The 14,795-nt window shown below is 38.6% G+C and overlaps 1 protein-coding gene across 1 annotated transcript; it reads right to left on the reverse strand.

Annotated features, from left to right (window-relative positions):
* Positions 1-280: 280 nt before the first annotated feature.
* On the reverse strand, positions 281-9,608 carry LOC119482905 (cryptochrome-1-like). Its single transcript, XM_037760807.1, has 14 exons — positions 8,746-9,608; positions 5,157-5,265; positions 4,918-5,060; positions 4,640-4,824; positions 4,295-4,383; positions 4,001-4,141; positions 3,195-3,506; positions 2,922-3,073; positions 2,583-2,785; positions 2,276-2,389; positions 2,090-2,188; positions 1,886-1,957; positions 1,583-1,686; positions 281-1,084 (listed from the first exon to the last, which is right to left on the reverse strand). The coding sequence occupies exons 1-13, from the start codon at positions 8,901-8,903 to the stop codon at positions 1,586-1,588; spliced, it is 1,878 nt and encodes a 625-aa protein (XP_037616735.1). The 5' UTR covers positions 8,904-9,608; the 3' UTR covers positions 281-1,084; positions 1,583-1,585.
* Positions 9,609-14,795: the final 5,187 nt, after the last annotated feature.

The following is a 14,795-nucleotide window of genomic DNA, read 5'->3' on the forward strand; positions in this document are numbered from 1 at the left end:
GTTTCCTAAAGCCCAGGATGACGTCCTCAAATGTCTTGTTTTGTCCACAACTCAAAGATATTCAGTTTATTGTCATAGAGGAGTAAAGAAACCAGAAAATATTCACATTTAAGAAGCTGCAATCAGAATTTAGACTTTTTTTTTTTTTTTTTTAATTACTCAAACCGATTAATTATCAAAATAGTTGGCAATTAATTTAATAGTTGACAACTAATCAATTAATCGTTGCAGCTCTAAACAGTTTTCAACGCTCAAGATTTAAAGAATAGCACAGAAACCATTTGTATATTTAAACCAGTTTTAATGAAACAAGCACATTGAGAAGGAACAAGACGCCAGTGAAGCAGTTCTCTCAAGTGGTACATTTAGTGGGGACAGCATGATATAAGAGTCTGTATTCCTGTCGTCTTCTCTCTATAACCTTTGACATTGATAGTTAACGTCAGTCTGATATTGCCTCTACAGCGGGACGGATTAACATGAGTCTACTAGTACTGAGATGGAGAGAGAGGGAATGATTAAAACACTTGTGTTGATGGATATCCTGGACAGGAAGTGCAATAAATGAGGACAGGCAGGTGCATTAGAATAGATAGAAGATTTATCACCTTTTTTATCTGAATGGACGGACTATAAATGTTTTTTATTTTTATTGAAAATCTTCCAAAAAACAAAAAGAAAGATCCATCCACAATTATTTTTCATATCAAAAATATATCAATAGGTCTATATCTACACAAAGAGAGAAAACACACATATAATATTCAAGTATGTACAATTTGTATGTGAAATTAGCAAATTCATTATATACACAAAGACTTTTAGTCCCAGCAACATTAATCCAAAGATGAGCACAGTGTAACAGCTGCTCCAGTGACGTCAGCGCTGGCCGGGCGGCGGTGCAGTCCACATGATAGTAGATGATAATATACAGTCCCGTTGCTGGAGAAACAGGTGCGTGTTTGTGTGTGTTTGTGTTTAAAGATCGCTCCTCTTGAAGTTGTGTCCATGCAAATAGTGTAGTGCAGTAATAAAAAAGCCTTAAATGTCCATTAAGTGCTGGCTTCTTTGTCTGCAGACGCTCCTGTAAGGAGACAGAAAGGACACACACGTTAACGGACGATGAAAAATATGTTTAATAAATTCACTTTAAGCAATTAACTCATCACTGCTGATAAATGCAAACTGGACGGATGAAGATATGTTAACTTAACTTGATCAATTTGGGAAAAGGAAAATACTGTTGGTGAATTTTGAACACATTAATTCAGCCATTTAATATATAAATTAGAGTATTAAAGGATAAATCCTAAAGAGGAGCCCACAAAAAGACCATTTCTACATCAATTACCTTGAATACGACACGTTTTGCTTCATAATATCTGACTATATGATCATTAATGAGGAATTTTCTTGGTTTATTCATATTTTGAGGTATTCCTTTAAAGAACAGGTGATACTCTATATATTTCTAATTGTCAACAAATCCCATGAAAAGACCAAATTTAGACCAATTTAAGAAGATTTTTTTTTTTTATTTGAACTGGACTGAAATTTCAGCAGGAGTAAGTTTCCGACTAACCTTCTAGTGGATGCTTTGTCTCTGGACTTTAGACACTTTGCCACTCCCAGAGTCCTCGCTGTGTCGTTTGCCACTGGACAGAGTGATGAAATGGTGTTCAGGTGCTGAGAAAACAAAACAGAAAATACAGTTTTATCATCTCTGTCACTCACTAACACAAAGGAGACATAGCTGAGGATAAAGGACTATGAAGTATGGTTGATACAGGCTGGTGCCACGGAGGACTTTTCATCCAAACAAAAGATCAACTAAAGTCTTGAGTCTTGACCCCCTTTTTATATATAAAAGCATATCAGTTCTCACCTTTCTGAAGTGCAGTAAACTGATGTGCGCCTTGGGCGTAAGACATCATACTAGTGCTGGTGCCTGCATAACCTGAAATTCAAGCAAGATTCAAGGATTAGCAGAGATATAAGGGTGAAAATACAAGGAAACATATGTGGTATAAAGTGTCTTCAGACAAATAAAACGGGTGAATTAAATGTGTTAGTATCTGAGGTTCCTCACCTTGCTGGTGTGTGCCGACGCTGGTTTGATGATCACCCTGCCGGTACATCATGACGCTGTTCTGCCAGTCTCCTTGGGAGTGAACCGGCATCTGATAGCCTGTAAAAACAACACAACAAACTTTGCCTCCTGAGACTAGAGACGAAGTCATGAAGAACCCAGAACTACTACAGGTATGGCACTCACCAGATGGAGCTGCAGCGTTGTGTGTAGCCTCAGCAGGGAACCCCATCCCGTCTGTGGACATCTCGCCGTTACCGTTAGAGGTGGGCGGAACTGACGGAACTGTAGCTAAAAGGCCTACGGACAAAGACAATAGACAGTCAACACTTTAAACTTAACTTAAAAGTAAAATAACAGTCTTTCTGTAACAGTCTTTTCGGGGAAATTAAGAAACTATCTTTTCAGGTGATCCTTGTCGTTCCAGCTTCGTATTAACATTACAGATGTTTGTGAGGAATGTCTCTCTCTGTATGTATTGTTGTGTCCTTACCGAGGCCTCTGTAACAGGAGAGCTGCTGGTAGATCTGTTTCATTCGCTCGATGTTGAGACGACTGGACTCTGCGTGGTTCACCATGGGTTTGGGGTAATGCACTCCAATGATACATTTGGCTGCCTTCTGCACGCTCTCTGGAGCGTTCCAGGGATCGTAAATATACTTGGCTGGAAACCCTCTCAGAATGGGCAGGTAGCGCCTGAGTGAAGAAATGAAGAGGGTTAGAGTATGTACTTTATTGTTGTGGTAACAGTTTAGCATCAGTATCCATTGAGCCATGATTTTAGCATCCCAGCACGCCATGCAATGAAAAGGTTCCCATGTGCAAAGCATACCGTATGTAATCTCCATTGGGGTCGGTGCGTCGGCCGAACCCCACGGGGCAGTAGCAGTGGAAGAACTGCTGGAAGAAAGAGCTGCAGGAGAGCCACATCCAGCTGCCTGCATTCACACTCCAGTCTGCATCCAGCAGCAGCTCCTCGAATACCTGAAGATACAAACAAGCCTCGTGTTAGCTCAGAAACACCAGTATTCAGTTTTAATACTTAACTATTTTAATCGTTTGAGAGCCCTAATAAAAATGTATATGAACTTGGAACATGGTCTACCTTCATGCCCTCCTCCCAGCCGATCCACAGGTCTCCTCTGGTCAGGAAACAGGCCACGGCGTGCCTCGCCAGGTGGTGGATCCAGCCCTCCTGCCTCAGCTGCGTCATGATGGCGTCGATCCACGGGAAGCCCGTTCGGCCCTCCGCCCACTTGGCCAGCGCCTCGGGGTTGCGGTCCCACGGGATCTGAACGCAGATGGGGTTGCTCTCCATCTTGTCGAAGCAGGGGTTGTTGGTGGCCGCCGTGTAGAAGAACTCGCGCCACAGCAGCTGACCGTAGAGCGAGAGAGGCGGCGAGCTGTTCTTCTTCACCTTGAGGGGTTGGAGAAGTGGCGGGACACGTGTTACTACCCTGGGAAGTCAAACTTATCATATACAAAGAAGTGGCACTGGCACCTCTGTTGACATACATCAGCTTTTAAACTGGAGGCAGCAGTTCCTCTCTAATTCAGCTACATAACTACTGCACATTTTCCTCAATAACTCTTTATATTTCTTAACTGTGAACATTTTCATTGGGGTTTGAACATGCAACATCACACCTGAAGAGGGAGCCAGTGCAACAAAGCAAGACTGAAGTGGACAATTCATCTTAATACAGAATAAATAGGGAGCCACAGTAGATCAACCTCACACATGCTGCAGAGGAAGTTAACCTGACACCTGGAATAAATCTGACAAACTCGTTGACATTTAAACGACTGAATTGGCCCAAGTATAAATGGCTCCACTCTTTCCCAGCGGCAGTTATTTCCGATTGTTACAAACTAGAATCATTCATGTGAAAGAGGTGTTTGGTAACGTACCTTCTTGTAGAGGTCGGTGAGTTTGAAGTAGAACAGGCGACAGGAGAGGCAGCCGAAGCGCAGGTACGGGCTGAGGCCCGTCGGGCTGGCGAGCAGCGAGTTGGCGTTCATTCTGGGACGCTCAAAGTTGGCCACCCACGCCTGATGGAAACACAGTCACATGGTCAGATATAGAAATGCGTGACAGCGTGGTGTTATGTCACAACATGGGGCTATTTTCTCTCAATAGTAGTTAAATAAAATGCTTTTTCTTTTAAAAATAACAAGACAGTAGGTCGGTAGGATGAGACTGACCTTCCTCTCCAAATGCCTCTCGAGTCGTGTGAGGGCTTCGGTCTCTCCTCCCGGCCACACGGCTGTGGACAGACCTTCAGTATCAAAACCTGCAGGGATCACATTAAAAAACACATTAATACTCAGCCTATAATGTTGAATTTCAGCTTGGAGTATGTGTGGTCATCATGCTTTATCTCAGGGATCTCCAACCTTTTTTACAGGTTTATAAAGTGATTTTGTGTTATCTAATGTATGTACGTATTCTTTGAACCTTTAGCGAGCCACTCAGGTAAACAGATAGTGATCTACTTGTTGGAGACCCCTCTATTTATCTGAATCTAAACTACTGATGTGCTCACTCACCCAGCTCCTCCAAGGAGGGGACACCAAACTTGTCATCGTGGTCGTCGGACAGTGGCGTCCTGCATTTCCCCATGATGTCAGCAGTGATGGACTCTGCGGGCATCTCCACAGGCTCCATACGACTGATGAGGGTCTGGAACCGCTTGTAGGTGAGAGGAGACTGACCTCCATTTAACTCTATGATCCTGCAGGAGGGAAATGAGCACACAAAGAGTCAAATACCTAAAACACAATAGATTAATAGATGGCTGTAAAGCGGAAGTGGGAAGGGGACTCACTTGTCCAGGTCGTAGAGTGTGTGGGAGATGCGAACTGTCACCTCCACTCCGGCCTCACAGGCCAGCTTCTTAATAGCTGCATCTCGTTCTTTCCCAAAGGGCTCAGAGTCGTACTCATAAGACAGACGAGAAATGTTCCATTCCTGGAGGACCGGGAGGAAACAAACGTTAGCTACAGAATAGAATACAACACCATGTTTTAAAGTGTCTTCCAGCTTCATGTTTAAATGAGAGCTCACCTTGAAAAGTCTGGGAAAGACATCGGTGGGTTGGCCTTGGATCACGAACAGTCGTGAGTTAAGCTTACGGAGGCTGGAGTCCAAGTCCTCAAGACTCTGCAGTAAGAACCTGGAGGACGACAGGGAGGACAAAGAAAGAGTGGTTAAAACATATATAGTACATAATATACAGATATTCGCAAACGTGACAATGTCTTGAACTCTCATGATGTTGAAGCTGGAAAAAAGGGACATTGTGTTACTTTCAATCAAAGTTAAAGAGCTGGGAGAGAGAGACTGTAAGGAACAGTTGGATTGCCGTCACTCCACTAAATCTACAAGCATCGTGTGCGTCCGTGTTTGTGACGACATGCTGTGAAGTGAAAAGTGTTTTCGTAAATGCCCAGTCGGGAGGATAATGTGTCCGCCAACAAAGAGGTTGAACAATGTGAGTGGAGCAGGTGTGTGAGTCAGCAGAAACATCCGACCAACATAATGTCTGTGAGCCAGGGGGGGGACACAAGAGGACAAACCACCATGGTTACATAACAAGTGGGAAATAGACATGCTGGACAACTATTAAAGAAACACATCAGCGGGGAACACTCTATTGTAACACTGCATGACCGGCATTGTATCCCTTAAAGGCTGAATCACGCGGACAGTGGATGAGTCGACCAACCTACATCCACACGTGTTTAATCATGACTGTATGTGACGTCAAACCAAACATACTGACCAAACGGAAGCAAATGTGATCAACGGAAACCTTTTTTTTACCAACAGAACAAAGTAATAATACTCTATTATATAATTTGTACTGTGGCCTAAAATAAGATCTGTAAACATGAGATGACACACTGCCCCACAGGTCCACACTTGCGTGGAGGCAGAGCAGCAGTAATACGCAGCTTCCCGTGCTGTTGCTATAGGTACCAACGCTCGTAGGTGGAGGCTTCCTGTATCATCCAGTTCTAATTATGTACTGATATGAAAGCCAGGTGGGTGCTGTGAATACCAAACACTCACTCTCCTTTTTAGCACCACAGTGTCAATATTCCTGTTATTATTCTCTGATTCATTTTGTAGGCCATAGATCTGAGTGAAGAACTTTCAAAAGCGGACTAAATTATGAATGACCTGGATTAGAGGCCTTGTAGAATATGAGGTTAGGGGGTGGAGAGAGCGTTGTGCGTACACTGATATGGATCGAGGTTTAGAGCAATCCAGCCACTCCAAATTGAAAAGACTCAGCGAGCACAATGTGTCATTAATAAACAGCACACAGCAAGCTACTGTTATGCAACCAGGTCCTTCTGTGATGCTGTTTTTCATTATTTTTCCTAACATGGGCGCTCCCACATCCTCATGAACTTCATCCCCTTGGAGTAAAAGGACTGTCATGATCTCGGGGCCACCCTGCATAACCTGTTTAAAAGCGTTAGATATCAGATGGAAAGGAGCTGTGGCATCGGTTGCGCTGCTCACAAGAGATAGTTGGGGTGTCTTGCTGCAGCAGGAGAGGAAAAGTAGGTCAAACAGACGAGAAGGGTGGAGGGTTCGCCACTAACACACTGACCTACTTGAACCACGTGCAGAGATATCACAATATTTGTTAATAATTTCCCATACATATCTTTAAAATCAATATAATTTTATCACAAAAAAAAAGAAAGGAGGAGGACAAAGCCACACAACACTAACCATAACGACCTTGCTCTTATCTCGTCAGGACACTTAGAGAGCGTGCCCTCATCTGGCACTCATACAATCAAGTTCATGGAATCTCACTTATTTATAATTCAACATCCAAACTCTCTTTTTGGCCTCCAGTCCATAGAGTTCAGACTACGTTCCATTACGTGGAAAGAAAGCGAAGAGATTAAAACAAAGCTTGTTAATGTTGTATTCTCAGCTCAGCCAGACGGACACTAATTAAGTCTGAGACATTTCCTTCTTTCTATCCAACACATTAGTCACTCAGGATATTGGTCCATTGCTGTTTGTTTTGAGTCTGTTACTCATCTCTTATGTGAATTTTTAATGTTGTTTTTATCTGTTTGCTGTTTGTTATTTGTGCTTTTATGTGTGAAACTTTTATGCTGCTGTTTTGGCTGGGACTCGCCTGGAAAGGATATTTTATCTCTCAATGGGATTTGTGTTGTTTTGTTTGTTTTATTCTGATTGAATTGTTCTTTTTCTGTTTTGAATACCTCATTTTGACCGATGTGATCAAGATGTGTATGGTATTTATGTTAAACAATACAGTCAGCACATCTCAAGGACACATCTGCTGTGAACAATAAGTGTGACTTGCTGTTATGTATTACATACTTTCTATATCTGATATGAAATGTGCTTATCTGTCTGAGAGGTACTGCAGACACTTCAACAATGCAGTGTTTTGTAATAGACTGGGACAGGTGTCAATGAACCACAAGCATAACAGATGATATATAGCAGTTAAAATATACTGCAATAAAGAGTGAAGTAAAAGTAAGTGTGAAGTGAAAAACAAAAAAATGTACGTATAATAACCTCAACCTGACCTCAAAATATGTGAATGAAAATGGGTTCTACGGGTACCCATGAGTACTGACACTGTTGATGTTGCCATGTTATGATTTGAGCATATTTTTTATGCTAAATGCAGTACCTGTGAGGGTTTCTGGACAATATTTGTCATTGTTTTGTGTTGTTAATTGATTTCCAATAATAAATATATACATACATTTGCATAAAGCAGTATATTTGCCCACTCCCATGTTGATAAGAGTATTAAATACTTGACAGTTAACATGAGATAAAAAATAGAAAAAGATAGACATTGCAGTTAAAAAAAACCCATACAAATAAGTATATAGAATTATCTGTCAACAGTCATTGGATTGGACCCAAAAAAATTGCATTTTTGGGTGTCAATTGCCCAGTTGAAAGCAATTGAACTGCATTTTTTTGGGTGTCAATTGCCCAGTTGAAAGCAATTGAACTGCATTTTTTTGGGTGTCAATTGCCCAGTTGCCTGCAATTGAACTGCATTTTTGGGTGATTTTTTTTTGCATTTTTGGGGTGTTTTTTGGGTGTCAATAACCCAGTTGCATGCAATTGATCTGCATTTTTGGGTGCACAAAATGTGCATTTTTTTTTGGGTGTCAATTGACCAGTTGCATGCAATTGAACTGCATTTTTTGTGTGTCAATTGCCCAGTTGCCTGCAATTGAACTGCATTTTTTTGGGTGCAAAAAAATTGCATTTTGGGTGTCAATTGCCCAGTTACATGCAATTGAACTGCATTTTTTGGGTACACAAAATGTGATTTTTTTGGGTGTCAATTGCCCAGTTGCATGCAATTGAACTGCATTTTTTTTGGGTGTCAATTGCCCAGTTGCCTGCAATTGAACTGCATTTTTTGGGTACACAAAATGTGCATTTTTTTGGGTGTCAATTGCCCAGTTGCATGCAATTGAACTGCAAAAAAAAAGCAATGCAACTATGGCACATTACATGCATTTATGGCAAAGAGAGTAATGAGAGATGAAAGCATCCAGATGTGCATGGATCACAGTGTGTATTGTATGCATACTGCGTGTTAAATGGGGTTTTTCCTCACCTCCACCTGTTGATCCCAACGTTGGAAGAACCAGCGAACCAGGGGTCGAGGATGTAGACGCACCGGACGGTGTCGGCTCCCTGCAGAGATTCCTTGAGGGACGGGTTGTCGTGGAGCCGCAAGCCCTTCCTGAACCAGTGGACGGTATTAATGACCATTACTCAACTGGATGAGTCCTTCTTTAAAAATGTGCAGAGTCCTTTTCTTGTTGTGTGTGTGCTCACTCCTCTCTCTTAATCTCACTGTTAGTAATAACAAATATATATATATCCAAGAGGAAAAAAAGTGCAATATATCTGAAGAAAGATGCTATTTTAGCACACAAATTTCCAGTCCAAGTTGGTTTAACCTTGCTCTAACAGCACCTTCTCCATGATGGTGAAATATTGAAAAACAGCTGGCTGCTGAACCATTTGTGCAGGAGACCGGCGGCGTTAGGACCCGGCGTCGCTGAGGCTGCTGTAACCTCGTTTCGTATTGTATAACTTCTTATTCTGACAAAGATTGTATAATTATACAATATATAAAACACTATAAGTATAAATACACTCTACAAACACTAGTTAAAGCAGTGTAGTAGTAGTAGTAGTAGTTACAGTGGTTAAATAGCCTGTAATATGAAGGTTAAAGAGCAGAAGTTATGTAAAAAAGCAAGTTATGTTGAAAAAAAGCGTCTAAATTCGCTATATTATATAAAATACTCGACGCAATTCAATCAAAACAAATGCGTGGATGTTAGAAATCCGTTGTAGTCTTGTATGAGTTGCTTTCCGTCCAGTCCACGGGGTGTTTTGAGCCGCTATGTGAGACAATTGTCCTCTGAATGTCCACGAATAAGCTGCTCAATGTCCTAACCACTGTACCTACTAACTAAAGCCCCGCCCACACGATGACGCCTACACGCTACGACTCCGCCCATGTGATGACGCAGAGCTCTGTGATTGGCTGAGCGCTGTGTGCGTTCTGAGAGAGAGCACGTTTTTGCAGCGTGCTTTCTTCAAGAGTAGGGACACAGCTTGCAGGGAAAAGTTTACATACTTGATATATTGCTATATTATGACACATTATAGTTAACAAAACACCTTTCACATGCTTGCAGGCTACTTCAAGAAGCTCTGCAAAAAAAATATCTAAATAAAACTTCAAATTAAGTCCATTTTCCACTCCATTTTTTTGCTTTACTACAAGAATAACAACAAGTTATACTATGTTATGACCCATTATGGTTGACAGAACACCTTCCACATGCTTGCAGGCTACTTCAAGAAGCTCTGCAAAAAAAAGATATCTAGATAAAACTTAAAATTAAGGCCAGAAGTCCATTTTCCACTCCATTTTGTTGCTTTACTACAAGAATAACAACAAGTTAATAATAAATAAATATATAAATAGTTGCATAAGATGCCCTTCCTTCAAGATCTGAGACAGCTTACAGGGAAACGTTAACATACTTGAGGTAATATTACTATATTATAACTATAATGTTAACAAAACACCCTTCACATGCTTGCAGGCTAATTCAAGAAGCTCTGCAAAAAAAAAAAAATCTAAATAAAACTTAAAATTAAGGCCGGAAATCCATTTTCCACTCCATTTTTTTTGCTTTACTACAAGAATAACAATAAGTTAATAATAAATAAATACATAAATAGTTGCATAAGATGCCCACATACACTTTGCAAACATATAATTGGTGTTATATTTTATGCTGTAATAACAGCGAGGCTGCAGAGCCTTACAGAGTCAGCTGTCTTGTTTACTGTAAAAAGTACCCGGATGAGCACATGAAGTCTGGCATGAGAGGGCGGCCGCTGGTCACGCGTCTGTGTGCGTGTGTGTCAGTGTGTGTCATAGTAGAGCTGTAGCCTAGTTGTAGCTGGAGGTACTTCACATTGAACCAGTTTATTTTGCACCACTTGCAGACAAGAAATCAGCTGCAAAGTTTGTTTAAAAACTGATAAAAAAAAACGCCCAAAATAGTTTTAAAGCATGCACTGTAAACAATTGCTGTTAATTTAACGCAGGATTTCAACAGTATTAACCTGTTATTGCTAAAAACAGTGCTTTACTGTCAATACAAAAGAAAATGTTAAATTACGCTCATAGGCCGTTTTTTAACTGAACTTTAATGCATTCTTAAAAAACAGCACTTTACTGCTGATCAACTGTCTAAAATATCATCAGTAACAGTTTCATGCAGTATTTTTTTTAATTCTGGGACCTGATCTGGACATGTGAGGCTTGTACATTGTACATGATTGGAAAATCAGTGCATTAGCTTTAGTCTTCACTCACATGTTGTTATGGTTTGCATTCTGTGCTTGTAGCCAGCTATAGACATACATCTTTGGGGAAAGTGTCAACAAGTCTATTATAGCCTTTTTCCTAACAAGTGCCTTTAGTTGTATTTAGTGTGACTATTCCTATCTCTGTAACCTGCTAAGTCTATTTATCTAGGCAAAAAATAATGTTTATTATTTGGAAAATGCAACCTAAATAGTGCATTAAAACAAATCAGTAAGATAATGTAAAAGAAAGGTGGAAAAACAGTTATATAATGTATCTTTAAACAGTAAATTAACTGTAAAATACTGTGAAATTAATAAAAAACAACCAGTTCAAACAGTATTTTTTCATTAACAGTACAAAGCTGTAAATTTCAGCGACAGTATAATAATTTTAATTTTACAGTGACATAAAGGCAACCCTGCTGCCAGTTCTTTACTGTTATTTTACTGGGAAATTCTTAACAGTGTACATGTTATTAGATTAAATTCCGCACTATTGATACATATCTTATTTGTCTTTTTAATATATAAATATCGCCTTGTGTTTCTTACATTTCTTATCCTAATGCCATTTATCTTATGTAAAACACTTTGATTAGCCTTGGTGTTAAAAGGTATACAATAAACTTGCCTTGCCTTATTATAATAATATTACCCTTACTGTACTTTATCTATTTATGTGTATGTAAATTATATTATGATAACTAATATTAGAAGTAATAGGAGTTTTGTACCACACTATATTATTTTCTTTCCATTTTATAGAATAAGAAAAAATAACAAATGCGTCACAATATACTCTTACATAAAATGTTTTGTAATTATGCAAGAGACAAAATGCAGCCTTTGGACTGTAGAAGTTGTACCGTCTTTTTGCCACTGAGTGTCAGTATAACATCATGCCACTAATCCTCCTTCTATGCCAGGTGATAACTTAATGTAAAACATCCCTACATGATAATAACAAGTTGTTAAAGGGGATTTTCTTAATCTTTTTCATCATGTGGGACAATATTTCCATATAATCATGGTATTATGGTGATAAACATGTTGTTGTTGTTGTATAATAAATGATAAAAAATTCATTATAAATCATAGTTTAAAGGTACCAAATGTAGCCTAACTTAATGTAAAACATCCGCACATGATAATAACAAGTTGTTATAGTGGATTTTCTTAGTCTTTTTCATCATGTGGGACAATATTTCCATATAATCATGGTATTATGGTGATAAACATGTTGTTGTTGTATAATAAATGATTCAAAATTCATTATAAGTCATAGTTTAGAAGTACACAGAGTACATACAATATTAAAACAAACAAAAATATGATACAGCACTTCACACAAAAACACATTCAATAATTTAACAAATAAAAAACATCATGACAAAGGAAGTATGATACACTCATTTCTTCTGTGAAAATACAAACATATCTATCATGTTGCTGGGAAAATCATGATCATTTTGCTGTTACCAGGCAACCAAGGCTTAATACGTGAGGACAGGCTTTGGAAGACCATGTAGAGAAGCAGCTGAACGCTGCCACCTCCACCGCTCTCACCTGAGTTAGTCAGCAAGATATGCTGCATTGCATCAAGAGCTGGTGGCAGGCAGACTGCTGAAGAGTTGATGTCACAGACTGGAGGACAGGATGTGATAATAATAGAGACATAGAAACTCTTTATATTTATTAGGGGTGTAAGAAAATATAGAAAAAATTGAATATGACGATATTATGTTGTGTGATACTGTATCGATTCTCAATTCTCTCTAATTAATAGTTTACATGCAAAGATGAACTCAGTCAATACTTAATTTAATTTGCAAAGATATGCACCCTTTCAGTGTTTGTGCCCTCTGAAAGTAGTGCTATATTAAAAGGACTGTGATAAATGCAAATGCAGATCCCACTGTTCTGGTTGCATAAAAAACAAACTTTTTTACTCAGATTTTATGCATATGGTGGTGTGTTCTTTATATTATAACAGTTTTCCTAACATTAGATTAAAAAAAATCTTTACTTATTCGCTTTACTTATAGTATCGCAATATCATAATACGTATCGTATCACCAGATTCTTGCCAATACACAGCCCTAATATTATAATATATAATAATATTAAAGACTGTAAATTATAATCTAAAAATGTGCATTAAAGACTGTAATTTATAATCTAAAAATGTGCATTAAAGACTGTACATTTTAATCTAAAAATGTGCAAAAATGTGCATTAAAGACTGTAAATTATAATCTAAAAATGTGCATTAAAGACTGTAAATTATAATCTAAAAATGTGCATTAAAGACTGTAAATTATAACCTAAAAATGTGCAAAAAAAGTGCATTAAAGACTGTAAATTAATATCGAAAAAGTGCAAAAAAGAGCATTAAAGACTGTAAATTATAATACAAAAATGTGCAAAAAAAGTGCATTAAAGACTGTAAATTATAATCCTAAAATGTGCATTAAAGATTGTAAATAAATCAATATTCAGTCAATAAAAGTATTCTTATCCTAAAAAGACGCCCCATGTCAATAGAGATACTTTGCTCTAAAACATAAATCATTCAGTGTGCTGATGCTGTTGTTTATCATTTGTCAGCCAAACAATGACACTGAGACATTTGTTTTTCCCTGTCAATCACTCTGAGAGAGTGGGCGTCCCATCATTTCTCAAAACTCCAGTGTAATGAGTTTTCTTTTTGTTTGGGTACTGCAGTGTCATGCTAAGAAAATGTGAAGGGGCCTCTGGCATGGCAGGCAGCGTGGACAGATGGTGGGTCCAGCTCAGACGTTACAAGGAGAAGCCCCAGCAGAACGGATGAATCATCGTTCCACCAACTGTTCCTCCCAGCGTGTCCCCAGAATGCAAATCACCCACTCTTTGTTTTCATGGCCCGGCACACAAAAAAATGTTGTATTGTGGCGAATAAATGGTTCATCAAACATGATGATGAAGTGATGCTAGAGACGCAGGACTGCAGCTTATCACTGGATGTTGGACCAATGTGCTTTAAACAGTAAAATATTTATAGGGATCCGGCATTAAAGCTCGTGGTGTTGTTCAAGAAAACTACTTTTGCTGCAGACTCACTTTCACTTCTTACTTTAAATTATCTCTAGTGGTGGACAGCATGTCAAAAAAACTGCTTTTCACTGCAGCATGACTGTGATTCATCTTATTGCAACACTTTTCACAAGAGAAGTCCATTCAGAAAAAAACTGTGAAAAAAAAACTGGTGAAAAATGTGGATCAGTGTTTCCCAAAGCCCAAGATGACGTCCTCAAATGTCTTGTTTTGTCCACAACTCAAAGATATTTAGTTTACTGTCATTATTTCTACGTTAAATGAGGAAATAAATTCTGCTTTTGCAGCTTAGGGCCAGTTTAAGGCATAGACCCATAAGCAGTTGCCTAGGGCGCCACCTTCTGGGGGGCGCTGGTCGCCCTCTTAATAAAAACAATAAAAAATTAAATAATAATAGTAATAATAAAATGAAATAAATAATAATTACAATAATAAAATAATAATAATAGATATAATAATTAAAATAAATACAATTTCTGCATTGAGGTAACAAATGAACAAATATATAAAGAAAGAAATACACTTTTCACCCCTTTAACTCTTATTGTAGTGAAACTGACTAAACACTTTTAAACCAACGACATCAGGAACTAATTATTTATTTATATTATAACAAATACAGTTATTTATGAAAATAAAAATTGTAATTTTTGTCTTAAAACCATTGTG

The sequence above is a fragment of the Sebastes umbrosus genome, chromosome 23 (assembly GCF_015220745.1).
Source record: "Sebastes umbrosus isolate fSebUmb1 chromosome 23, fSebUmb1.pri, whole genome shotgun sequence".
Classification (NCBI taxonomy): domain Eukaryota; kingdom Metazoa; phylum Chordata; class Actinopteri; order Perciformes; family Sebastidae; genus Sebastes; species Sebastes umbrosus.

Bases quoted from the DNA above. Each gene is read 5' to 3' on its own strand.
- LOC119482905 (XM_037760807.1), bottom strand. From the start codon at position 8,903: ATGGTCATTAATACCGTCCACTGGTTCAGGAAGGGCTTGCGGCTCCAC. The intron at 3,507-4,000 runs GTACGTTACCAA...CAACCCCTCAAG, and splicing joins TCACCGACCTCTACAAGAAG to GTGAAGAAGAACAGCTCGCC. The intron at 3,074-3,194 runs GTAGACCATGTT...TTGTATCTTCAG, and splicing joins GCTGGGAGGAGGGCATGAAG to GTATTCGAGGAGCTGCTGCT.